Source organism: Belonocnema kinseyi, chromosome 4 (genome assembly GCF_010883055.1).
Source record: "Belonocnema kinseyi isolate 2016_QV_RU_SX_M_011 chromosome 4, B_treatae_v1, whole genome shotgun sequence".
Lineage (NCBI taxonomy): Eukaryota > Metazoa > Arthropoda > Insecta > Hymenoptera > Cynipidae > Belonocnema > Belonocnema kinseyi.
This window is the reverse complement of record NC_046660.1, coordinates 6,947,801-6,975,737: the sequence shown is the minus strand read 5'-3', so window position 1 is coordinate 6,975,737 and position 27,937 is coordinate 6,947,801. Positions and strand designations below refer to the sequence as shown.

The window sequence follows — 27,937 nt, the reverse complement described above, 5'->3', positions numbered from 1 at the left end:
CATTAAACCCCGTTTAAATCGCGCACCAACAGCGACCAATGAGGATCGCTGCGCCGGGCATGCTCAGTAGCTCATCATGCCAAGGTTGGTATCACTGCCTACTTGAGAGGCATGCGTCTAGAGGGCACCGCCGGCTTTTGGATATCTTCCATATACTGCTTTGAAAATTATTTCCTGGATATATTTAGATGAAATTTAATTCCAGGCTGAGGGAAATTTTTCTTAGTCCTTAAAAAATCATTTTTCGATACAATTGTTAAACATCAAATTCCAATTAATTACTAATGAAATATTTTCTTTTTTGTTTCAGGTAAGTTTCAGTTTATGTTTACGAAATATTAGCCATTTCTTTGGTGAGAAATACCACCTATCTTATTTGCGACAGAAGCTTTTAGAATATAAATATGTATAGTTATAATTTTTAAACGGCAATTTTTAAAAAGAGTGATGTTTAGTTTGTTTATGGAAATTTTCCAAAATAATTATAATTTTTAGTTATATCAATATATACAAATATTATATTTTAATGGAAATAAATTAGAAAAATTAATATTTTTTAATTTTATAGAAAAAATGACAACTTTAGCATTTATAACGAGAAAGAAATCGTTTATTATCTCAAATTATATTTATAGTAATGAAATTTAGTCAGTTTATATTATTTCTTAATTTAAAAAACAAAATTATATCAAAAATATTTCAGTTTCGTAATTTATTAGATGAAATAAATTTGTTTAAAAAATTAGCAGATAATATAAAATGTAGATTTAATTTGCTGGAAAATTATCGAATACTATTGAATGATAAACTTTCATTACTAAACGTCACACAACAGCCAAAATGGAAAAATTTATCTATTTTTGAAAATCAAATTTTTTAAAATGTAAACGATTTCTTCTTGCTTAAAGCTGCCAATACTGCACTTTTCACATAAAATTAGGAAAAAATATAAAATAACAAATATTCAATACTGAACATAAGTGATGAAAATTGTTCTTTTTTATATTATTTTTAGTTTCATAAAGAAATAACTAGTGTGCAGTTTACAGACAAAACAAAACTTTTTTTTCTTATTATCTATCAATGATAAATATTGATAAAAATTATAAAAGTGTTTAAATATTATTTTTTATTATTATAAACAAATTTTATACATGAGTACACACTGAAAATGTATTATTGAATGATTTTGTAAATAGATTGTATACATAAATTACGAATATGGACATTTCAAAGGAGTATAATTTTATTCGTAATTGTTCTTTAATTATATTGTCAGTAATTTTTAGTGTGATAAAAAATAAAAATGTTCTATTGAATATTATTTTTAGATTTTTTAACAGTTTGAGATCTAATAGAAAACATATTTAACATTTTTTTAAATAATTTTAAGGGAATTAACAGATATAGATTAATTGTTTAAGTCGAGTTTTATTCTTACAAAAACGCTACAAAGAACAAAAGTGAAAATTACAATCAGAAGTTATAAGAAACAGAAATGTTTCAAAAGAAAAATTTGCGGTTTTTTGTAACAAGAAAAAAGTTTTAAGATTATAAAAATCTTAAGTTACATACGAAGTTTTACAAACACAGATCACACCTTTAAGCCTAATTAGAAACAATTTTAAACAGTACTTATCTTAAATAAAATATTTAAAGCCGCATAAAAAAACCTTCTTTTCTTCTCGTTTTACAGACCAAACAAACGTCTGAGAACACCAGACAGACCCTGAAAACATTATTTAAATTATTTCCTACAAAACTGAGTATTTATTTCTTACCAACAGAATTTGAAATCTGTTTGTTTCTTAAAGAAACAAAGCGTAGCCAACATCCGATCAGGGTGGCGATTCGACGGACGATTTCAAATTGCGGATCGTTTCCCGTTTTTTTGCAGTTTTTCTAGATTAATTTTTTTCGATTTTCCCGGTCGACTAAAAGTAAAATGTTCATGTTTTCCGCAAAACGCCAATCTTTATTGTGATTTAGGAAGTTCATTTCAAACATTTTTTTACACAACGGAGAAAATATTGCAAAATGAATTAATTTTAAAACAAATATTTACATTTTCCACTACAAAATATCGGTCTTATTAAAAGAAATGAAATATTCAAATTTTCAAAGAAAAAAAGGATTTTCAACAAAATAGTTCAATTTTCGAAGAAAGTGATAGATTTTCTGGAAAAAAAACGATTTTTCAACAAAATACAGGAATTTACAATTAAAAAAGACAAAGTTTCATCTAAATAGTTACATTTTATATAACAACAAAAACTCAATTTTTAATCAAAAATGAAATAGTTAAATTTTCAGTAAAAGAAATTATTTTTTAACCAACTAAAATGATAAATCTTTAACTGGAATACATCAATTTTCAACAAAAAATAAAAATTTAATTTTTTATTGAAAAAATTTATTTTTAACTAATAAAAAAAATTTCAACCTAAAAATTATTAATTTTCGATCAAAATAATGATTCTTTAACGCGAATACTTGAATTTTTAACCAAAAAAGGAGTTTTTTAAGCAAGAATATTAATTTTCTACCAAAAAAGACGATGTTTCGAAAAAATCCATTTTTATCCAAAATGGAAGTTAAATTTTAAGTAAAAGAAATTAATTTTTCACCAAATAAAATGATAAATCTTCAACTGGAATGGATAAATTTTTAATAAAAATGAATATTTTACAAAAAAAAAAATTCTTTTATAACAAAAGCGTTTTAATCAATTAGTTTTTTTTAACAAAAAAAAAAAAAATGAATTTCCAACTGAAGTGAAAAAAAAGACGATATTTCGAGGGAAAAAAACGTCAATTTTCCACAAAATAGTTCAATTTTGAACTAAAAAAATACCAATTTTCAAACAGAAGTGGAGTTTTAAACTAAAAAAAATATAATAGATCAATTTTCAGTTGAAAAAAATTAATTTTCCACCAATAAAAAATGAATTTTAATAAAAGAGTTCCAAGTTTTAACCAAATACTTTTAATTTCAAACTGATAAATTTTTTAATAAAAAACTGAATCTTCAATTTGAAGATGCGAATTTTCACCTAAAGATAAATTTCCAACCAAGTAGATTAATATCTACCAAAAACATGAAATTTCAACCAAAAATATGAAATTTAAATAGGAAAATTAATTTTAAAATAAAAATATTAATTTTCTGCTAAAAAAAAACAACAATTTTTCAGAAAAGTACATGCGTTTTTTACGAAATACTTTAATTTTGAATTAAAGGAGACATATTTTCAAACAAATATTTGAACTTTAAACTAAAAAAAAAATTGTTGACTGAAAATGGAATACTAAAAATTTTCAGTTAAAAAATTTTCTCTAAACCAAATATAAGAGTTTTTAACTAATACAATAAATCTTTCACTGAAATAGATTAATTTTTAAATAACAAAATTAATTTTTTATAAAAAGTTACATTTTCAACTAAAACTTAAATAATCAAATTTTGATTTTAAAAAATGATTGTTTAACCAAACAGATGAATTTTAAACTATAACTAGAATTTTTAATTAGAATAAGTTAAATTTTTCATTAAAAATTACTTTCAACAACTAAAAAAACTAAGTTTAAAAAAAAATTTTTAATCTTCAAACAAAGTGGCGAATTTTCAAATTATATTGTAAATTTTTAACTAAAAATGTTGACTTTTAAACCAGAAAGATGCATTTTTAACTGAAAAAGATAATTTTTCAATCAAAAATTTAATAATCAAATTTTTATTCAAAAAATTAATGTTCAATTAAATAAGGTAATTTTTTAATAAAATGATTAACCTTAAATAAAAAAATAATTTTTAAAAAATGAGTTTAACTTTTAACCACATAACTTTATTTTTACTACCAAAAAAAAGGAATTTTTTACGAAAATGATGAATATTGATCTGGAATACGTAAATTATCAACCGAAATGAAGAATTTTCTAAAAAAAAGGTTATGTTTCAAAGAGAAATGCAACCAAACTGATGAATTTTAAACTAGAATAGTTGAATTTTGTAAAAAAAAGTTTTCAACCATAAAAAGATAAATTTTTCACAAAACAGGTGGGTTTTTAAAAATTTTTATTCCAAATAGATATATTTTCAAAAAAATAAAATTGTTAATTTTTTTGTTAAAAATCTAATTCTTGACTAAAAAAAACCTGTTTTTTTTTTGCAAAATAGTTCAATTTTCTACTGAAAATGTTAAATTTTTAGTTAAAAAAATTAATTTTCAACAAAGTAGTTACATTTTTAGTCAGAGATGAATTTTTTAATTGAAATTATGAATTTTTAAACTAAAAAAACTATATATACAAAATACTTCAAGAAAAAAAAATTAAGAAAATGATTGTTTCTGCATCTTTGAAATACCATTAATTCAATAATTTATGACACTTGAGTAATCCAAAAAAATCTGAAAAATCTGCAACTTTAAATAAAGTATAAATCACTCTTCTAAATTGAACAAAATTATAAAAATAATGAAAACTTAAATTTGACTCTGATCAGAAATAAATTCCCGATTTTTAAAAATTAAATCCCTGGTAATTGCCCGGTTTCCTGATCAAGTCGCCACCCTGCTAATGGAAGGAATCAATTCTTAATTACATTTCAAAAGATTTTCAAAATTTGAATTTACCTGAGTCAGATTCGTATTTCCCAAGTGAGCATCCACCAGCGCCCATTCAATCATTTTGGCTTCCCAGCTGGGATGTTTATATTCGTTGAGTACTAATTTCAATACTTCCCATAAAATCTCTGTGTCGTTGTGTTTTTTTCGCAACTTTTTTTTCAAATGCGCTGGCAATTTTAAAACTCCTTTCAATTCGCACTTGTATTTGTAGTTTCTTACACATATGTCACATTTACACTTGAAAAACTTATTTTGAAGCATGAATTTTTGTCTTTCTTCCACTGTCATTTCGATTACTTGGAAGGTATTATACGAGACAAATATCTAAAAAGTTAAAATTAAATAAAATAAAAAAATTAGTCCAAGTGGGCGCTTCGCGTCTAGAATCATCCACGAACTTTTTTTTTGTGTGTATGAAAAGTAAAGTTGCCAATTTAACAAAATAGTTCAATTCTAACAAAAAGTTGAATTTTTACTTAAAAAGAAATATTTTTGACCAAAAAAAGGAATAGGTAAATTTATTATTAATATTTTAATTTATATTATTTATACAATTATATATATATATATATATATATACATAAAATTAGTTTTTAAAAATGAAAACTAATATTTTTGTTTAAAAATTTAACAACTAGGTTTTAAAGTTGAACTACGTATTAAAAATTGCAAAAGAAATTTTTTGTTTTATTCTTGAAAATTCAACTTTTTCGTTAAGAAATATTTAATCTTCTTAAATATAATAATATAAATTATAGAATAAAAAATAATATATATTTAACAAGATTAAATATTTCTTAACGAAAAAGTTTAATTTTCAAAAATAAAATAAAAAATTTCTTTTTCAATTTTTAATAAGTAGTTCAATTTTATAACCTCGTTGTTAAATTTTTAAACAAAAATATTAGTTTTCATTTTAAAAAGTAATTTTTCACAATGTTCAAAAATTCTCAACCAAACAGTTGATTTTTCCACCAAAAAAGATCGATTTTAAAACGAAAAGATTAATTTACTACTACCAAAAAAGATAAATTTTTAACAGAATTCAAGAATTCCAAATCAAATTTGAAAATTCAACTTTTGAATTATGCGTTCTTACATTTTGTTGTAAATTCGTCTTTTTTAATATAAAATTGACTTTTTTTAAATCAAAATTTCATATTTTTTATTTGATAATTCAACTGTTTTGTACAGAAAATTCGTCAATTTATTTTTAAAGTTCTATAATTTAGCAAAAACATCTACTATTTGGTAGAAAATTACTATTTTTTCTTATAATTTAAAATTATTTTTTTGAATTAAAAGTTTTAACCATTCCAATTTTGGTTCAAAATTTACCTTTCTTTCAACGAAAAATATGAATTTTTCACGAAAAAGATTAATTTACTGCCAAAAAAGACGAATTTTCAATTAAATTTGAGATTTCGCTACTCAAAAGTTGAATTTTTACAACGGAAAGATTATTTTTTACATTTTTAATCAAGCAGTGCATCTTTAAAACCTAGTTGTTACATCTTTTAACAAAAGGGGGAATTTTTGAATCAAAAGATTAATTTTTTATCTAAACGAACGAATTAAAAAAAATGAAAGAATTCTCAATAAAAAAGTTTAAATTTTAGCTAAAAAAAGATCAATTTATAAACAAAAAATTAATTTACTACCATAAAAGACGAATTTTCAAAAATATTCAAGAATTCTCGAAAAAACTTTTTTTAGTAAAAAATTACTCTTTTTGTTGAAAAACGTATCCGGGTATTATTGAATTTTTAACCTAAGCAAGGTAAAATGAAAGAATTAAACTTAATTAAAAAAAATTTTAATTATGCGAAAAATAATTTTTTACCAAATAGTAGATTTCTTTACTAAATTATAGAAATTAAATTACAAAATCTTTTTAGTAAAAATGTAACAACTAAGTTTTGAAGTTGAACTACCTTATTAAAAATGTAAAAGAATTTAAACCAAAAGATTAATTTACCACCATAAAATACAAATTTTTATAAATATTCAGGAATTATATATTTTAAAGTAATTTTTTACAAAAAAAAGAAGAAGAAACTAAAAAAGATGAATTTTTAAACAAAAAAATTAATTTCTTACCATTAACGACGAATTTTCAATAATGTTCAACAATTTTCAACCAAAAAGTTGAATTTTCAACTAAAAATGATGAATTTTTTAAACAAAAAGATTAATATTCCACCAAAAGAAACGATTTTTTAAAACGGAATTCAACCATTCTTAACCAGAAAGTTAAATTTCCAACTAAGAATAATGAATTATTAAAGAAAAAGATCAAGTTTCATCAAAATAAAAAACGACGTTTTAACCAAATCGAAGAATTCTTAACCAGAAAGTCGAATTTTCAAATTAAAACAATGAGTTTTTAAACAAAAAGATTAATTTACTACTAGTTTAACAATAGGTTTACAAGTTGACCTACTTTCTTGAAATTAAAAAAAAAATTCTTTATCTGAACCAAAATGTTGGATTTTCAACAAAAAAAAGAGATGAATTTAAAGAAGAAAACCTAATTTACAAACAAAAAGACGAATTTTTTACAGAATTCAAGAATTCTTAACCGAAAAGTTGACTTTTAAACTAAAAAAGAATTTTTTAACAAAAAAGAGGAATTTTTAAACAAAAAAATTAATTTACTACTAAAAAAGGTGAATTTTTATTTAAATTCAAGAGTTTTCAACAAAACATTTGAATTTCAACCGGAAATGATGAATTTTTCAACAAATAGCTTAATTTTCGACAGAAAAAAAAACAATTTTTAACAAAATTTAAGAATTCTCAACAAAAAAGTTAAATTTTCAACTAAAAAAAGATGAACTCTTAAACAAAAATAATCATCTATCACTAAAAAAGACGATTTTTCAAACAGAATTCAACAATCATTCTAAACCAAAATTTTGGATTTTCAAAAAAAGATGAATTTAAAGAAGAAAACCTAATTTACTACTAAAAAAGATGAATGTTTAACAGAATTTAAGAATTCTAATCCAAAAAGTTGAATTTTAAACTAGAAAATAGTTTTTTAACAAAATTTTTAAAGCAAGAGATTAATTTATGATCAAAAAATATGAATTTTTTAAAAAAATTCAAGAGTTATCAACTAAATTCTGAATATTATTAAAGATCGTATTTGATGGTAGTCAATTAATCTTTTTGTTTGAAAATTCCTCTTTTTTAGTTGAAATTTACACATTTTGGTAGAGAATTCTCGAATTTGATTGAAAATTCGTCTTTTTTCTTAGTAAATTAATCTTCTTCTTGAAAAATGCATATTGTTGCTACAAACTTCAATTTTTTAGTTGACAATTCTTAAATGCTGTAAAAAATTCGTTTGTTTCGGTAAAGAATTAATATTTTGGTTTAAAAATTTATATGAAATTTTGATTTAAAAAAGCACTATTTTCGATCAAAAATGTAATAGGTACATTTTCGAATACCAAAATAATTAAAAAAAAACAACAAAAAAAAAAAAGGAATTTTCAATAAAATAGTTCAATTTCCAACCAAAGAGATGAATTTTTAAGTAAAATTTTAAATCCCTAACCAAAGAATGCATTTTTAACAAAGTAGTTTAACTTAAAAACGTCGTTGCCAAATTCTAAACACAAAAATGCATTTTTAAACCAAAAGTTTCATTTGCTAGCGAAACAAATTTTTTTTAATTAAAAAATTCTCCACTAAAAGGTTGAACTTTCAACGAAAAAATATTAATTTTTGAAGAAAAAGATTAATTTACTACCAAGAAAAGACAAATTTTTAATAAATTTCGCGAATTCTCTACCAAAAAGTTGAATTTTTAGAAAAGAAAGAAAATTTTTTTCATTTATAATAAAGTAGTTAAATTTCAGAACATAGTTGTTAAATTCTTAACAGAAAAAAAAGAATTTTCTAACCACAAGATTAATTTTCTACCAAAAGTTATATTTTAAAATAAAAAAAGATGTATTTTTAAACAAAAAGATTAATTTACTACCATCAGAGACAATTTTTCAATAATCTTACAGTAAATTAGTACTCAATTGCTCTATTTGACTAAAAATTCATCTTTTTTAGTTGAAAACTCGATTATTTGGTTAAGAATTCTTGAATTTTGTAAACAATTAGTTTTTTCTTTTGAAAGAAACTTAATAAATTTCTTTATACAAGTAATCTTTTTTAATTGAAAACTTAATTCTTTAGTTATGAATTCTTGAATATTATTAAAAATTCGTATTTTACAGTTTAAATTAATCTTTTTGTTTAAAAATTCTTCTTTTTTAGTTGAAAATTAAACGCTCCGGTCGAAAATGCTTGAATTTTGTTAAAAATGAGTTTTTTTTTCAGTCGAAAATGAAGTTTTTTGTTTAGAAATTCATCATGTCAAGTTATAATTTAAATTTTTTGTTGAAAACTTTTGAATTTGAAAGAATTCATCTTTTTTGGTAGCAAATTAATTTTTGGTTGTCTAAAAAGTGGTTGTTTTTGTTTAAAAATTATCTTTTAAGGTTAAGCCAAATTTTTGGTTTTGAATGATTAAAATCTGTTAAAAATTTGTCCTGTTTGGTAGCAAATTAATCTTTTTGTTTTTAAATCCTTTTTTTCAGTATAAAATTAATCTTTTTGTTAATAACTTAAAAACGAGGTTTTAAAGTTAAAATTTAAATTTGTCGTTGAAACCTCTTGAAATTAAATAAAAATTTAACTTTTTGAGTAGTAAACTAATTTTTGTTTGTTTAAAAAATCCTCTTTTTTGTTAAAAAATTCTTTTTTATTTTAAAAATCAACTTTTTGCTTAAAAATTCGTGAATTATGTAAAAAATTCTTTTTTTTAGTAGAAAATTAATCTTTCTGTTTAAAATTTAACAAGGCTTTAAATTTAAACTACTTTATTAAATATAAAAAAATATTTTTTCTTTCTTTCTTAAAAATTCAGCTTGTGGACGATTCAAAATTTTATTAAAAAATTTATCTCTTCGAATGGAAAATGAATCGCTGTTCAAAGTTCTTTTTTTCTTTATTGAAAATTTTTTTATGTTATTGTAACTTTACATATTCCATTTTTGGTCAAAAATAGTGCTTTTTAAGTAAAAATTCAATTTTTTGTTAAGATTGAACTATTTTGTAGAAAATGCGTTTTTTTTTTGGTTTAAATTAATCTAGTTTAGTCGAAAATTTAACTTTTGGGTTGAGAATTCTTGAATTTTGTTGAAAATTCGTCTTTTTTTTGTATAAAATTAACTTTCCAAGTGTTAAAATGGTAAATTATTCTTTTTGTTTAACAACTCAACTTTTTTAGTAGAAAATTCTACTTTTTGGTTAAGAATTCTTGAGTTTTATTAAAAATTAGTTTTTTCTTTTTGTAGAAACTTCATCTTTTTCTTTAAAAATTCAACTTTTTCAGTTGAAAATTTTACTTTTTGGCTAAAAATTCTGGACTAATATTGAAAATTCTGCTTTTATAGTAAAAAATTAATATTTTTGTTCAACAATTCAACTTTTAGGTTGAGAATTCTTGAAATTGATTGAAAATTCGTTTATTTTTTAAATTCATCTTTTCTTTTTTTTCAAAAATCATAATTTCTAGTTGAAACTTTAATTCTTCGTAGAAAACTCTTGAATTTGTTTAAAAACTCATCTGTTTTGGTTGTCGATTAATTTTTTTATTTAAAAATTGCTCTTTTTTGTTTAAAAAATCATCTTCTTTGTTTGAAAATTTATCTTTTTTAGTTGAAAAGTCAACTTTTTGGTTTAAAATTCTTGAATTCTGTGAAAAATTTGTCCTTTTTTGGTAGTTAATTATTTTCCTGTTTTAAAATTAATCTTTTTTAGTTGAAAACTCGACTTTTTGTTTCAGAATTTTTGGATTTCGTAAAAAAATTTGCTTTTTGTTTTGAAAAACTCTTGAATTTGTTTAAAAGCTCATATTTTTTGGTAGAAAATTAATTGTTTTGTTTAAAAAATCCTTTTTTTTGTTTGAAAATTCATCTTTTTTAGTTGAAACCTCAACTTTTCGGTTTAGAATTCTTGAATTCTGTGAAAAATGTGTCTTTTTTGGTAGTAAATTATTCTTTTTGTTTTAAAATTAATCTTTTTTAGTTGCAAATCCGACTTTTCTGTTGAGAATTCTTGACTTTTGTGGAAGAATTGTTTGTTTTTTATTTGAAAATTAATCTAATTGTTTAAAAATTTAATAACAAGGTTTTAAAGTTGAACAGCTTAATGCAAAATAAAATAATAGATTTTTTCTTTCTTAAAAATTCCTTTTTTTTAGTTAAAATTAATCTTTTTGTTTTAAAATTCATCTCTTTTTAGTTGAAAACTCGACTTTTTGGTTGAGAATTCTTGAATTTAAAAAAAATTCAACTGTTGCCTTGAATTTTGTTAAAAATTCATTTTTTTTTGGTAGAAGATTAATATTTTAGTTAAAAAATTCATCTTTGCGGTGAAAAATTTAACAACTAAGATTTTAGTTTGAACTATTTTCTTCGAAATTCATTTTTTAAAATGAAATTCCTTTTTTTTTTTTGAAAATGTACTTTGTACAACTGTTTCATTTTTGGTCGAAAATGGTTCTTTTTAAGTAAAAATTCAACTTTTTGTTAAAATTCAACTATTTTCTTTAAAATTCGTTTTCTTTTTTTAAAATTAATTTAATTATTTGAAAATTCATCTTTTGGGTTGAGAGTTCTTGAATTTTGTTGAAAATTCGTCTTTTCTTGGTATAAAATTAACTTTTTTTAAATGAAAATTTCATATATTTTTTTTGATAATTAAATGATTAAGAAATTAAATAATTAAAAATTTGATAACTAAAAAACAAAATTCGTCATTTTGTCTTTAAAATTCAATAATTTAAATAAAAAATCAATTTTTGTGTACGAAATTCGTTTCTTTTTATAATTAAAAATTATTTTTGTTTAATTAAAAGTTGAACTATTATATTTTCGGTTAAAAATTCACCTTTCCTAATTTAGAAATGCAATAATACCTGGATTAAATGTCACGTTACTTTCAATGACGGGGAGGGGGGGGGGGGCAAAATTGGGAACGTAGTTTATGGATGATCCCTTACGAAATTATTCTCCCCTAATTCGCATACCCTTCTCCGCGCCTCACTTGTTCATCCAACTAACTTTACTAATCCCCCACTTTTAATTTTATCCCCTCTCCTTTTTTTCTCCCCTCATCCCACTTCCCCTCCAACGATTCAAGACTCTAGATACCTGTTCGCCTTTTTTGATGTTCTTGCAAGCTCTCAAGATTTTATTTCTTTTTTTATCATCGTAAGATAAAGTGTTGCATGCGCAGGAATGGTTAAGCAGGTTGAAAACTGGGTACATTCCGAAAGCAATTGAATCATTGAAACTATTTCTTCTAATCTGAAAATTATCAAATCAGATGAACAGATTAAATCCCAAAATAAAATCTCAATTTCGAGGGCGATTATGTCATTATAATTATATTGTCTAATTTACAAATATAGTGAAACCCTTCAATAGCCCTCCCTTCTATAGCCTTTCCGAGAAAGGCTATAGAAGGGTGGGCTTCCTTTTCCCACCGTCAGCCCCAAAATCGGCGCTATAGAAGAGTTTCGCTGTATTTTTAAAATAAAAAAATGTTGCTCCTGGTCTTTAAATGTTCAATAAAAGTGAAAGTGGTATTTTGATTTTAGTGAAACTAGAAGCCTTAAGGTCATTACAAAAAATTAAAATTGGTTGAAAAATGGCTTTTCTGTACACTTTTCTCTGCAGAAAGTACTTTTGGCCATACTGTTTATGGTGGCTGGATTATTTGTTACGGTTATGAAAAGAAGATTTTTTTCTAATGTACGTAATTTTTTCAAATTCACAAAAACTTTTTCTTCCAGATTATCTTTTTAGTTATACATTTTTTTATTTGGTTCAAAATTTAACAATGTCGTTAAAAAGATATATTTTTTGGTTGCAAATTCAACTGTTTTGTTAAAAATTTGCCTTTTTCAGTTAAAAATTTAGCTCATTTATTAGAACATTTACATTTGGGTTTTTGTTCCAAATTCATTTTTTTTTGTTCATAAATCAACGGAAATGTTTTTTGGATGAAAACTATTTTTTTGGAAAATTTGTCATTTTGATTTAAAAGTTCATCTTTTTCACTAGAAATATTGCATTTTTCTAGAATAGATATTCAAATGTTTTGATGAACATTGCAAGTATTTCCTGTAAAATATACTTTTTGTTTAAAATTCGTTTTTTATTGTTCTTGAAAAGTCAATTAAAATCTTTTTGGATAAAAATAATTTTTTTTTTAAACTGGTCTTTTTTATTTAAAAATTCACCTGTTTTAACAAAAAATTACATCTTTCTTGGATAAGAATGCAACTGTTAGGTTAAAAATGGAAAAATTTGGTTACAAAGTCTGCTGTTTTTTGTAAGTTTACCCATTTCCTAGAACATTTTTCTTTCTGTTTAACATTTATATTTTGGTGATGAAGGAAAAACTGAAATCTTTTCTGGATAAAAACTCATATTTAAAAAAAAATTGTCGTTTTTTATTAAAAATTAATCTGTTTTAGTTCAAACTTCAATTTTCTACGTCGAATCTTATTTTTTGTTAAAAAATGCATACTTTGATCTTCAAATGTAAACTGAAATCTTTTTTGGATAAAAATTTAACTATTTTGAGTATTAAAAAAAAAAGTTTTTATATTTGTTTTAAGAGAAATTGCATCTTTCTTAGATAAAAATGCAATTGTTTGGTTGAAAGTTCAACAATTTTGTTGAAAAATTATAGATTTGGTTGAAAATTTCACTTTTTTAAAATGAAAAATTCATCTCTTTTTGTACAAACTTCATCTTTCATGAATAAAAATGCAACTATTTGGTAGAAAATGTAACTATATTGTTAAAAATTTATCCTTTCTGGTCAAAAAATTTATCTTTTTGTATAAAATGTCAATTTTTTGTCGACGCTTATTTTTTGTTAAAAAATTAATATTTTTATCTTGAAAAGTTAACTGTAATCTTTTTTTTATGAAAACTCCACGAATTTTGTTTTTTTGCAATTTTTTTCGTGAATAAAAATTTATCTCTTTTAGGAGAAATTTCATCTTGAAGTCATCCTTTTTGGAAGTATTGACTTTTTGAATTAAAATTCAGTTGTTGTTTTTTTTTTTATAGAAACTTACTTCTTGTTTGAAAATTTAAATTTTTATCGTGAAACATCGACTGAAATCTTTTTTAACAAAATATTTAACGATTTTTTGAAAAATTATCTTTTTGATTTAAAAATTCATCTGTTTTAGTAGACATTTTTTTTCGTATAAAAATGCAACTTTATTGATTAAAGTTATTCTTCTTTGCTTTAAACTATTTTCTTTGAAAGATTTGGTAGAATCAATTTGTTAAGAAATCATTTTTTTGTTAAAGATTTATATTTTTAGTTGACAATTCATCTTTTTGGTTGAAAGTTTAACTATTATGTTGTAAATTAATCTTTTTGCATTGAAAATTCAACTAATTTGATAAAAGCTAAACTACATTGTTAAAAAAATTATTGTTTTTAAATTTCATTTTTATGGGGTAAAATAGCATCAATTTTGTGGAAAATTATTATTTTTTCTAAAGTCTTTTTTTTTAATTCAGTTTTTGCAGAGAAAATTCGTCTTTTGGTTTCAAGGTTCCATAATTTATATACACTTTAATTTTTTCTTAAGCGAAAAATATTTTTTCAGAGCAAATTCGACTTTTTCATTTTAAAATTATTTTTTTGTATAAATTTCATCTTTTTTAATTGAAATGTAAACTATGAAACTTTAATAAATTTTTACCGGAAAAACTGTTTTATTTCGTTTATAAAAGATTCTATTTTATGAAAACATTCTCTACAACTCTAATGTTTCCAATTTTGAAATAAATTTTTCTATGGCTGAAATTGTAAGAACATTTTTTTTTAAACAAAATGTTTTTAAAACAAATAATTATATTTGAAGATTATTTATTTATTTTTCAAATTTGAAATAGTAGAATTGTAGAGAATGATTCCCAGGAAAAACTAAGCCGCCATTTATTAAAATGCAATAATTTTTCAAAAATTGGTAAAAAGCGACAGACAGAAAAAATTCAATTGCAAAAAACATGGTTAAATTTTTTGTGGTAAAATTCAACATTTTTCATAAAAAATCATGTTTTTTATTTGAAATTACATCAGTTAGAATATTTTGATTTCGAAACCATAGAAAAAATATTTTTGGAAACTAAAAATTACGCACAGGAAAAAGGGGGGGGGGGAGTAAAAATATTTGTAACGTTTTTTACAGGGGGATGTAGGGTTTTAGAGAGGGCCTAGAATCCGTTACGTAATTTAAATACGGCCTTTTTTCAAACATATAAGATAAGAGAATAATTAAATTTTTTGGTTTCCTTACTCTAAAACATAAAAGGGTCAAAATAAAATTGAGAATAAATTAATCGAACTTGGAAACTTACCCTATATAAATTCATGTGGACAATGTAACTGAGAAATACGAGAAGATTTCCCAAATGGTGTACATCGATAGGGTTTTTCTTTTTTAAAAAATTAGTATTCTTTACTAAAGCAACCACTATTTGGATAGAATGGTGAACTATACCAGAAAGTTGTTGTTTATCCATATGATGCAGTAAACTCAAAACTGCATTCGCACTGTCACCATTCAACTTTCCATCCTTGAAACCAGATGTTCTTTTATCTTCAAGTAAAAATCAATTATTATTATTAATTATGGATTTACCATATTTTTTTAAATTGTCATTTTCAGTGATTCACAGCGAAATTTGCAGGGAAATTTCTTAATTAATCAAGCTATTAATTAACTAATCAAACAAAACCAAGTCTCTATACTTATCATTTGTTCTACATATTAAAAAAAATCTTGATATATAAAAATCTCATGTCACGATGTTTGTCGCCACTAAACTCCAAAACTACTTAACCGATCTTGATGAAATTTCATGCACTGTGTATAATTTGCTCCAACTTAAAGGATAGGATACTTTTTATCTCGATTAATTACCTCAATATTTTTTTTAAAACGTAAATTAAATGTTTATGATAGGAAAAAGAGTTATAATTATCTGTAAGTTCCATAGCTTTCTAACAGATGGCTGTGTAAGTTAGTTTATTGACCGACATTTCAACGTTTTACGTTATCTAGGTTGGGTCAGCAACCAATAGTTGGCGCCATGTTTCGATTTTTTGATGCTACAATCTATTTGACGTCACATGTCGTCGTGGCCGAGTCTGCCAGTTATCTTATAATTCTTGTTAGAAAATACAACTATTTAATTGTAAATTCATTTATTTTGCTGAAAATTCAACTTTGTTGTTAAAAATTTATTTTTCTACTTAAAAAAATCGTACTTTTTAAAAGAAATTTTACTTTTAGTTGAAACTTTTATTATTTAATAAATAAATAAATTGATCTCTCTTGGTTGAAGTTACATCTTTTCGGGTTAAAAATGCCCCTACTTTAATAAAAATGTATTTTTTTGGTTGCAGATTCATGATTTTAGCTAAAAGCTCATTTCTTTGCAAAAAATTTTAACTATTTGGTTGAATATTTGTTTCTTACGATTAAAAAATCATTCTTGTAATTAAAAAGTTAAACATTTAATTTTTGGACGAACATTTATATTTTAAAGTTATACACTTATATTTTAAAGTTGAAAATTCAATTATTTGCTGACAAAATATTGTATTTTGTTAAAAATTCAAATAGTTGCATCAAAATTTATGGGTTTTGTTGCAAATACAATAATCATAATGGCGATTCAGCAGACGATTTAAAATTCGCGGTCATTTACTGAGCAAGTTCTTCAAATTTTCCCGGTCAACCAAAAGCAACGTCTTCATATATGCCTCAAAATTCAAACACCTATTTTAATTTTTCAGTTAAAAAAAATTAAATTTCGACAACAAAATAATTTGGAACAGGTTGAAAATTTTCAACCTAAGAGATGAATTTTTAAATTATATTATGAAATATTTAACTGGCATAATAGTTACACTTTCATTTTGAAAAGTCACTTTCAACAACAAAAAACTAACGTTAAAAAAAAAATAGTTACATTTTGCCTGGAATAGTTCAATTTTGAACCAAAAGATGAATTTTTAACCGAAAAGATGAACATTTAACTAGAATAATTTAATTTTCGACCCAGAAGATTCATTTTTCATTAAAATTTTAATTTCTACGGAAAAAAGTTCTCAACTAAATAAGATAATTTTTCACAAAAAATTGCATAATTAAATTTTTAGACAAAGAGTAAATATTCAACGAAAAAGATTAATTTTTATGTAAAATAATGGAATATTTAACCAGAATATTACTTAGATTTTCAGTGAATTAAACCAATGAATCTTCCAGCAAAAAAAATTATAATAAGTTTAAAAAAAAGTGACTTTAAACCAAATAATTTTAATTAGCTATAATTAGAAAGATTTTATTGGGATACTTGAATAAAATTTTTTTAAACAAAATAAGTAAATTGTCAACGAATTAATTTGATTTTTAATTTTTAAAAATTTTCATCCAAATTTTTGAAATTTTAACTGAAAAAGATCGATTTTTAAATACAAGAGGAATTGAAATTTTCAGTTGTGACGAATTTGAAACAAAAATTATGAATCTGTAATAGTTGAATTTTATGCCCAAAAAATGAATATTCAACCCCAAAGAACAATTTTCTACAAAAAGACGAATTTTCCACAAACTACGTACATTTTCAAACAAATGTTAATCTTATAATGCAAAATATAAAATTTCAACCAAATAGTTGAATTTTTACCAAAAACAGATACATGGATTTTCAACTAAGTAGTTACATTTTCAACCGGATATGAATTTTTTTTAGTATTTTCTTTTTAGAGGAAACTTTTAGATTGTGATGAATTCTTACTTGGAAAAGGGATTTTTTAAATTGTATTTTTTAAATTATATTTTTTTACTGAAATTTCCTGTACTAAGATAAAAATGATAATTACTTTCTTTATTTTTCTGATTTAAAAAAATTATTATGCATTAAAATTCAACAATTTTGCTTGTAAATTACATTTTTTCAAATAGGACAATTAAAATTGTAACCTTCGGAGTTTATTTTTTTGTTTCGTTTTGAATATTTGATTTATAATTACTGATTTTACATGAACAATCAAATATTTATAAATATTCAGGAAATTTTTTTTTCTTAAATAAAACATTTAAAAGTTTCAAATTTTAGGCTAAAACAATATTTTGAATGTAATACAAGGCTTTAATTATGAATATATTATTTTGAAGTTACTTTAAAATTAAAAAAAGTTTATAAAGTTTCAATAGGTCTTTGACATTTGTTTAACTACTAAGACTTTCTAATTCAAACAGTTTAATTTTTAACCTTAAAATTTTGAAATTCTTGAATCATAATTTATGTCCACATTCGATCAACTGAAAAGGATTTTTATCCAAAATTGAAGATTTTAAACGATACAAATTTTTATTTTACAAGTCTTTAAAACTGCATTTCAAAATTCTTTAAATGAAAAATTTACGGTTAAAAATGAAAATCCAAAATGGAAAATTTGTAAGTGAAATATTTTAAAATGACGTATTGTAAACTGAGAATCTCATAATTGGAAAAGATAAAAATGCGACTGATTAATTACAAACTGTTCAAAACGGACTGAGAAATAGATTTTTTCTCTAATTTTTTTTTTAATTCCCGTTAAAAAAATTAAGTCACTGTCTTTTCCCGGTCGAGTGTTTGGTTGAAAAAGCATCTGTTTTGTTTGAGGTTTTATTTATTTTTCATTTAATATTGATCTTTTTTGGTTAAAATAAAAAATGAAAATATTATCTTGCCTATTCGATTTTTAGTTGCAAATTTGTATTTATAATTGAAAATTCAATTTTCGTAAAAATGTCACTACTTGTTTGAAACTTCAACAGTTTTCTTAAAAATTAATATTTTCAGGTTAAAAATAGAAATATATATGTAGGGAATTCAACTAGTAATTTTTAACGCAATATATTACGTATTTTCTTGAGAAGAAAATTCACTTGTAGTTTGATTCAATTTATGCTGAACTTTCCTCTAATTTTTAATAACTTTAGATTTTCTATTTAAGCGGGACGACTGAAAAATCCCGAAAAATAAAATTCCCGACACTGTAAAATTCCCGAATAATAAAATTCTCGACGGTTTATAATATTACCGAATTGGAAAATTCCCAAATATTAAAATTCCCGACAGTTTATAATATTACCGAATTGGAAAATTCCCGAATAATAAAATTCGCGACAGAAAACTGCCGATTTATAAAATATCCGAATCGGAAAATTCCCAAATTTTAACAATTAGAATTTTTTATAAATATATTTTATTTATTACAAATACAAAAATAAGACATTAGTTTCAAAAATTATTTTTAACATTTAAGATTTCGCAGCTTATTTCTTGAATTTAAAATAGCAATAATTTTAAATAAAATATTTCTAGGTAACGCATGTTTTCTCAATGTTCACAGTATTTAAAAAAATCCAAAAACGTTCGCAAAAACAAAATTTTAAATTAACATATATTTATATATCTATTTATATATTAATTTTAAATTTTATTTTTGTGAACGCTTTTTGTATTTTTTCAAATATTGTGAACATTAAAAAAACATGCGTTCCCTGGAAATATTTTATTTAAAATTATTGATATTTTAAAGTCGAGAAATAAGTTTCGAAATTTTAAATGTAAAAAATAATTTTTGAAACTAATATCTTATTGTTGTATTTGTAATCAATAAAATATATTTATAAAAAATTCTAATTGTTAAAATTCGGGAATTTTCCAATTCGGTAATATTATAAGCTGTCGTCAATTTTATTATTCGGGAATATTCCAATTCGGGAATTTTATAATTCTAAAATTTTATTATTCGAGAATTTTATTATTCGGGAACTTTCCAATTCGGTATTTTTATTTTTCGGCAATTTTATTATTGGCGAATTTTATTTGTCGGCAATTTTCCAATTCGGTATTTTTATTTTTCGGTAATTTTATTATTTGTGTATTTTATTATTTGCGAATTTTCCAAATTGGTAGTTTTATTTTTCGGAAATTTTATTTTTCGCGAATTTGATTATTCGGGAATTTTATTTTTCGGGATTTTTCAGTCGTCTCATTCTGAAATTTTATTATTCGGGAATTTTCCAATTCGGTATTTTTATTTTTCGGCAATTTTATTATTGGCGAATTTTATTTTTTGGCAATTTTCCAATTCGGTATTTTTATTTTTCAATAATTTTATTATTCGTATATTTTATTATTTGGGAATTTTCCAAATCGGTAGTTTTATTTTTCGGAAATTTTATTATTCGGGAATTTTCCAATTCGGTATTTTTATTTTTCAATAATTTTATTATTCGTGTATTTTATTATTTGGGAATTTTCCGAATCGGTAGTTTTATTTATCGGAAATTTTAATTTTCGCGAATTTGATTATTCGTGAATTTTCTAATTGCGGAATTTGACTGTGTCGGGAATTTTTTTTTCGGGATTTTTCAGTCCTCTCATTCTGAAATTTTATTATTCGGGAATTTTCCAATTCGGTATTTTTATTTTTCGGCAATTTTATTATTGGCGAATTTTATTTTTCGGCAATTTTCCAATTCGGTATTTTTATTTTTCGATAATTTTATTATTCGTGTATTTTATTTTTTGGCAATTTTCCAAATCGGTATTTTTATTGTTCGGCAATTTGATTATTCGGGAATTTTCTAATTCTGGAATTTTACCGTGCCGGGAATTTTATTTTTTGGGAATTTTATTTTTCGGGATTTTTCAGTCGTTCCATTTAAGCATAAAAATTTTGTTTGCTTGTTTTACCCTCCCCTAAAATTTCTTTTATCTAATTAGTAGATGAGCCCTAAGTAGTCATTAAAAAAGCCTACCTTTACAATTTTTTATTTTCTCCATGAGATTATAAACTTCCTGAAAATCTTCGCCCTGTTTTGTTGCAACCAGTAATGTCCGCAAAAACAATGTCGTTTGCGGCCCCATAGGAGATCTGACATTTGCGATTTGACACTCGATTTTATGGTACTTTTCAAAAGCCTCAGATCGGCATTTCAGAGAACAATATAATGAATATGTGCAGCTTTCACAGGGAACAGGGTTAATAGTGGAATTAAGGCAAAAATCACAGAACCATTTTTTGCCCTTTGAATCGTCCTCACTGTCTCGTTGCTTAACCCACATTAAGGGACTCTGAATCATTAAAAAATCCCCAATTTTAATATCACGTGTTGCCACAAAATGCCGACCAAATTCCTCATTATAGGCTAAAGCCATGGCGCTGCTCACTCCTTTTATTTCTTCACTTTCTCCATATGAGAGCTGGATTCTCTCCTTTTTATTTTCTTCCGATTTTTTGTTTGCTTCAGATTTTTTATTTGATTCATTCAAAATTAAATCTACTATTTTCTTGCGCTTGGACAAACTGGTTTTTTGTTCCTCACTTATTGGGAGCTTTAGAGCTCTTTCGATATCGCTTAATGATTCAGGATAGGCTTTTAATTTCGACAAAACCATTGCCCGATAATAATAACAGTGCGCTATTATTTTTGAAGATGCAGGGGCAACACGCAAACCATTTGTAAATGCTATCAAAGCTTCCTTGTTCTTCTTGTCAGTCATGGCTTTTTCTCCTGCAAAAAAAATTCCAGATTTTCCAGGATAAAAGAAAATTTCTAGATATCTTTCTTTTACAGTGAAAAATACTTTTCACTAAACATAGAAAATCAGGGTGACCGTTTTAATCTAACAAAAAAAAATCCCGGTCATTTCTCGGTTCGCAAACATTTTTCCCGGTCAATAAAATTTTAAAAATCGAACTCTATTCTAAACATTTTTCCATTCAAGGGTATGTGACACAGCTAAATACCTATATTACCGACCTAACTTTTTCAGTTCACTGAATATTTTTTTGAACCTAAGAACTTTTTTATAAATAAAATATCGAGCTGAAACTTTGGAAAATGTATCAGAGTAAAATAAAGTACGTTTAGGTACTGCATTTTGGTAGGAACTTCACTGAAAATTATTTTATCTTTTTTCCGAACCTCGACATTTTTTGAACATTCCAACTTTTTTCATACATAAAATATCGGTCACAAATTTTGAGAAATGCAAGAGCCGAGAGAAAACTACGTTTAAGTACAAATCTTAATAATAAAAGATGTAAAAAAAATTAGTTCAACTATCAAATCCATCGGAATCAGCCGGTAACGTTGAACACGAAAATACGAACCCTGGCGGCCACTAACGAGGCTCTAGAGGGTTCGTATTTTCGTGTACACTGTTACCGGCTGATGCCGTTCGAATTGATAGTTGAAATTTTTTTTACATCTTTTATTATTAAGATTTGTACTTAAAAGTAGTTTTCTTTCTAGCTGTATCACATGCCCTTAAAGTAATAAAAAATAAACAACAAATCAAAGAATTCAAAGTGAAACTCTTGAAATTTAAACTTTAAAAATTTAAGGTTAAAAGTTTTTTAATTCAAAATTGTATTCAAATGCTCAATAATTTCACGGTATAAACTAGAAAATATTAACAATTTTCAATTAAAAAGTTTTAAATTAAATACAGATAACCTGCAAATTTCCGTATTTTAAACATTCACAAATTATACAGTTAAAAATATAGATTAAGTTCCAAGAGTATAACTCCATGTTTACATTTTCAATACTCTAAATTAAAATATCAATCAATAAACTTTTTAAAAAATCTAATATAATATTATTAAGTTATTTTAGGCAAAAAACATTAAAAATTTAGAAATTAAAAATTTGTTAGCTTAAAAGTTCTTAAATTAGAAGTTAAATTATTTTCGTTTTAAATAGTTTAAGCATTTTTGAAAAATTAAGAAATTTAATTTCAAAATATTGAGAAATCCAGAAGTTGTTTTAAATTTTTTCAAATTTAACATTAATTTTGAAATATTTTTAAAACTTCTAAATAACTTTTAAAATAAATTAAATTTATCCTACAGCTTCTAAAAAGTCCTGAAAATTGAAACAAATTTCCTTAAAATTTGGATTTATAAATAAATGTTCAACCTAAGAAATGAATTTTTAAATTATATTATGGAATATTTAACTGGAACAAGAGTTACATTTTCATTTAAAAAAGTCACTTTCAATAAAAAAAAAACTTTAAAAAAATAGTTACATTTTAAAACAAAATTAATAAGTTTACAAGTAAATTTGTAAATATGTACCTGGAATAGTTCAATTTTGTACCAAAAGATGAATTTTTAACTGAAAAGATAAGCATTTAAGTACAATAATTTAATTTTTGACCGAAAAGATTAACTTTGTATCAAGCAGTTTCATTTCAACAAAAAAAAGTTTTCAACTAAATAAAATAATTTTTCAACCAAAAATGGCATAATTAAATTTTCATGAAAAAAATAAATATTCAACGAAAGAAATGAATTTTTAAGTAAAATTATGAAATATTCAACTAGAATAATACTTAGATTTTCAGTTTAAAACATTTCAACCAAAAGATATACAAAGAAAAAGAAGTTCTCAATTAAATAACTCATTTTTCAACCGAAGAAATGAATTTTTAAATAAACTAATAAATCTTCAGCCACCAAAAATTAATTTTTAACAAAAGAGAAAGTTTAAAGCAAATGATTTAAATTGTTTAAAACTTAAAATTTGTTTAGCTTAAAAGTTTTTAAATTAGAAGTTAAATCATTTTTGTTTTAAATAGTTTAAACATTTTTGAAAACTTTAAAAATTTTATTTCAAAATATTGAGAAATCTAGAATTTGGAAATTTTGTTCAAATTTAAAATTATTTATGACATTTTTGTACAACTTCTGAATAACTTTAAAATTAATTAAATTTGTCTTACAGCTTCTACAAAATCCTGCGAATTTAAACAAACTTCCTTCAAATTTGGATTTATAAATAACAATTGAACACTTATTATTTGTAGACAAAATTAGAGTAATTTAAAGAGCTTTTTCGAATTTTTAAACAGATTTAAAATTAATTTAAAACTTAAAATTCGACTATTCGTACCTGAAATTTTTATGCAAATACCTACAGCCTAATTTAGAATAAAAAGTAAATTTTTTCAAATTTCAAACAAAAATTTAGAATCCTTTTAAGAATTGTGAAAGGCTCCAAAAGAATAAAAATATTTTCTTAATATTCCTAGGAAAACTGAAAATGATTTTTCATTTTGAATAATTATTTTAACAGAATATTTAAAAAGACATTAAGAGATTCCCAAAATGGAACTGAAAATTTTATTAATTTTAAAATATGTTTAGAATGGTTTACTTTTAAATATTTGGCTTAAATTTACTCGCATTAAATTAACAATCAAATATCGCTTAATAATAAATAATTATTCTTTTTCTTAATTAAAAAATTTCAAATTAAATAGGTTAAAAAGTGAATCATTTAGACTAAAACGATATTTTTAATTTAAAAAAAGCCATTAATTACGATTGTATTATTATTAAGTTATTTTTAACTTAAAAATAGTTTATCAAGTTTCAATCTTAACTTTATATTTTCTAAAGACTAAGACTTTCGTATTGAAAAAGTAACAATCTGAAAATTCTTGATCTTTGAACGAATTTAGAATCGTTTTATTAAATAAATTATTATTTAGTTTTTAATACTTAAGGTACAGATCCATTCTAAAAATTATTTATTCATTTATTTATATCCACAGTTAACAAAATAATACAGTTTTTTATCAAAAATTTTCAACTTCAAATGCTTTTAAATTTTAATTGTTTAAGTCTTTAAGACTGTATTTTAAAATTCTTTAAATCAAAAATATTTCTATGGTTAAAAATAAAAATCTAAAATAAAGAATTTTTAAATTAAACTTTTTTTGAATAACGCATTGTAAACAGAATTTAACAGAATACTGGAATTTTCTACTACAAAAATAAATTTTCAATCAAATAGTCGAATTTTCAGCCTCATTTTCATTCTTAAAGTAAAAATATCAATTTTTAATTATAAAAAATTAACATTATAATTTAATTTTCAAGTAGAAATTAATCTACAACTAAAAAAAATGAATCTGCAACCAGGAAAATAAAGTTTTAATAGAGTGGGCCAACTCTTAAACAAAAAAGACAAATTTTCTTCAAAACAGTTGAACTTTCCACTGCACATATTAATTCTTTGCCAAAAAATGTATTTTCAACAAAATAATTTAATTTTCAACCAGAGATAAATTTTCAATTTAAAATGATGAATCTTTAACAATCGAATTAAAAATAATTTTTAACAAAGTAGCTAAACTTTCAACCTAAAACTTAAATTTTCTAACCAAATAGACGCATTTTCAACAAATTTAACTTTTACGCCAAAAGACGGATTTTTGTGTGTAAAATAGCTGTATTTTCAACCCGAAATTATAAGCTTTCAACAAAAAAGTTTATTTTCAACACAAAAGTTGCAGTATTAATCAAAAAAGAGGAAATTTCCAACAAAAAGATCACTTTTCTACCAATAAAGATGATTGTTTAATGAAACTAAAATTAAAAAAAAAAAATGGAAATTAGCTTTTTAGCTAAAAAATTAATTCTTAATAAAAAAATGGCTATTGAACAAAATAGTTACATTTTCAACCAAAGAGATTAACCTTCAAAGTGCAACATATTTTTCCACAAACTGGTTCAACTTTTACCCAAATAGTTAAATTTGCAATAAAAAAAAAACAGCTAAAAATAGAATAGCATTTTTAATTAAAGAAAAGATCAAATTTCTATCAAAAGCCAAATACTGCTTGCTTAGAACAAAAATATTCAACACAAGAGGTGAATTTTCCACTCCGAAATTCTCTGCTTTTATAAAATATTAACATTTTCATTTAAACTTTCATTTAAAAAATGATTAGGCTACAGTTAAAAAGGTGAGCCATTTTCGATAAAAATTTAAAAAGTGAGCGGGTTTTGAAAATTGTTGAGACCACTTTTTTCCGAATTTGAAAATTCGCTGTACGGTTATTTTTAGTACTTGAAAATACAAACATTGTCTCCTAATGACTTTTTTCGATAAAAAAATTACCCGAGTTATAGCACTTACGAAACTAAAAAAAAAATACATGAAAATGAAAGTTTTAAGGCCCTAAAAAATTATCATAACTTCTTGAATTTCTCGAAAAATTGAAAATTTAAATTTGACGGCACAAAAAATAATTAAAAAATAAAAAATTCCATTTTTCATTCAAACTATGCAAGATACGACAAAAGATGCATGTCACTTTTTGATAGGATGCATAGATTTTTTATCTGTAAAAAACAGCATTGAAAATAGAAAAATTACATTTTTAGACAAACGAGACAAGATACGAAAAAATAAAGAGGCAATATTTGTTTACCCAAAAACTATCTACAAGCTTGTTATTATTAATTTTTTTATAGAATGCGTAGTTTTTGATGAAATTAATTTTAAGATAATAATTAAAAATATTTCAAAAAATGAACCTGGAAGATTTTAATGAAATATTTTTATTTTTGCAAGATTTAAACAAATTTTTTCGAAGAATTTGAATCATTTTAAAACATGTTTAGAAGTTCTAAACTAATTTCAAAAATAACTAAAAATTTTAATAAATGGAAAATAACAAGTAGATGCTTCAAGATTTTGAATCTTTTCAAGGATTTTTTAACTATTTAAAATGAAAATAATCTAACTTTTAATTTAAGAAAATGTTTTGTTTATTGGAAAAATATAATTATTCAATTTTTAATATTTCTAGCCTAAAATTGTTTAAAATACTTTGCAGTTCAGTTTTTACTCAAATGGAAAAATGTCTAGCTTTAGAGTGGAACTTCTGGGTATTCTGCCTCAAATATAAATTTTAATTTAAATAAATTATTGGTTTTTTGAAACTAAATTGTAGTTGGAGCATTAAAAACTAAACAATAACTGATTTTACAACACAATTTATTATACAATATATTGAAGAATAAACGCTTTAATTAAATCTTTAAACATTTGTACATATTCTTTTAGCCTAAAATATTTAAACTTTTAACGCACTGAATTTTAATTTTTTTAACATTTAGAGATATTTGACACTTTATTTAAAATAAGCAAATAAAAATCAAATAATAAAAACTAGAAAATTTGAAACTGAATTTTTTAAATATAAACATAGAATCGTTAGAATTTCAGAGTATTAAATTTAAACATTTAACGTTACAGTATTAATTGTTCTTTTTTTAAAGATTAGATTTTTAGTTAAAGTATTGCATTTTCATGCATATAACACTTAAACAATTAATCATTTGAAATGACTTATACGTAGAATAATTCAACTTAAAAAAATTTATTTGTAAAAAGCAACGTTTCAATTTCATAACTATAATTTTTAAATGAAAGAAATAAGAAAAAAAATTACAAATCGGAAGAGGAACTTTTTGGTTTATCATTTTTATGACTTTTTTTCTAAATTGGGAGAGACATGTTTTATTTTAAAGATTTTTATTGAGTTGGAAAGGAGGTGGTTTCCAATATTTCATGAATTGTAACACGGAAATATTTTTGTTTTTAAGATTTTCACAGAGTAGAAAGTGACAGAATTTTAGTTAAATTTTTCTGTATTACAAGAGGCCATTTTTTGATTTTAAGATTTTGATAAATAACAGACAAGCCATTTTATTTGTATTTTTTTATAAATTGGAAGAGGAACATTTTTTCAAATATTAACATTTTGATCAAGCTCGTAGGGAATTTTTTTTTTTAATTTTAAGAGGGAAATATTATTCTTAAGATTTCTACAGAGTTGGAAGGTAGATGGCATCAGATTTATAGCAATTTGGGGATGCACTCTCTTTAAAAAAAATTTCTGAATTGAAAAAGGAATATTTGTTTTATTTTGAAGATTTCTTTTAGAATAGAAAGGACGAAATTTTGGTTTTCATCTGCCTTTCGTCGTTTAAATATTTTTTTATTTTACTGGCCTTGAAAAACTTTCTGCTTGATTTTATAACACTAAAATATAATTTGCATTTTTTATTCGACTTACCGGCTATGCAGCACACCATTGATATTTTTTCAGACTTTTTGAGTACTGGGATTTCCAGAAACGGTAATTTTAGACCTGGTGGAGTTGGTTCCGGTTGGCCCCATATCAATTCTCTAAGACACATTTCCAATAAAAAATCGTCCGGAAATGGAAGTTGTAATATCAAATAATTCGTTTCGAACATTTCTTTAAGGTTCTCGTCGATCTCCATAATTAAAAAAAAAATCGCAATATCTAATTA

At 23.3% G+C, this 27,937-nt stretch overlaps 1 protein-coding gene across 1 annotated transcript; it reads right to left on the bottom strand.

Moving 5' to 3' along the window:
- Positions 1–1,595: 1,595 nt before the first annotated feature.
- Positions 1,596–27,937, bottom strand: LOC117171813 (SET and MYND domain-containing protein 4-like). The gene is made up of 6 exons (XM_033359442.1): positions 27,697–27,937; positions 20,568–21,323; positions 15,094–15,335; positions 11,851–12,006; positions 4,634–4,951; positions 1,596–1,729 (listed from the first exon to the last, which is right to left on the bottom strand). Exons 1-6 carry the CDS (start codon positions 27,905–27,907, stop codon positions 1,691–1,693), a joined length of 1,722 nt encoding a protein of 573 aa, XP_033215333.1. The 5' UTR covers positions 27,908–27,937; the 3' UTR covers positions 1,596–1,690.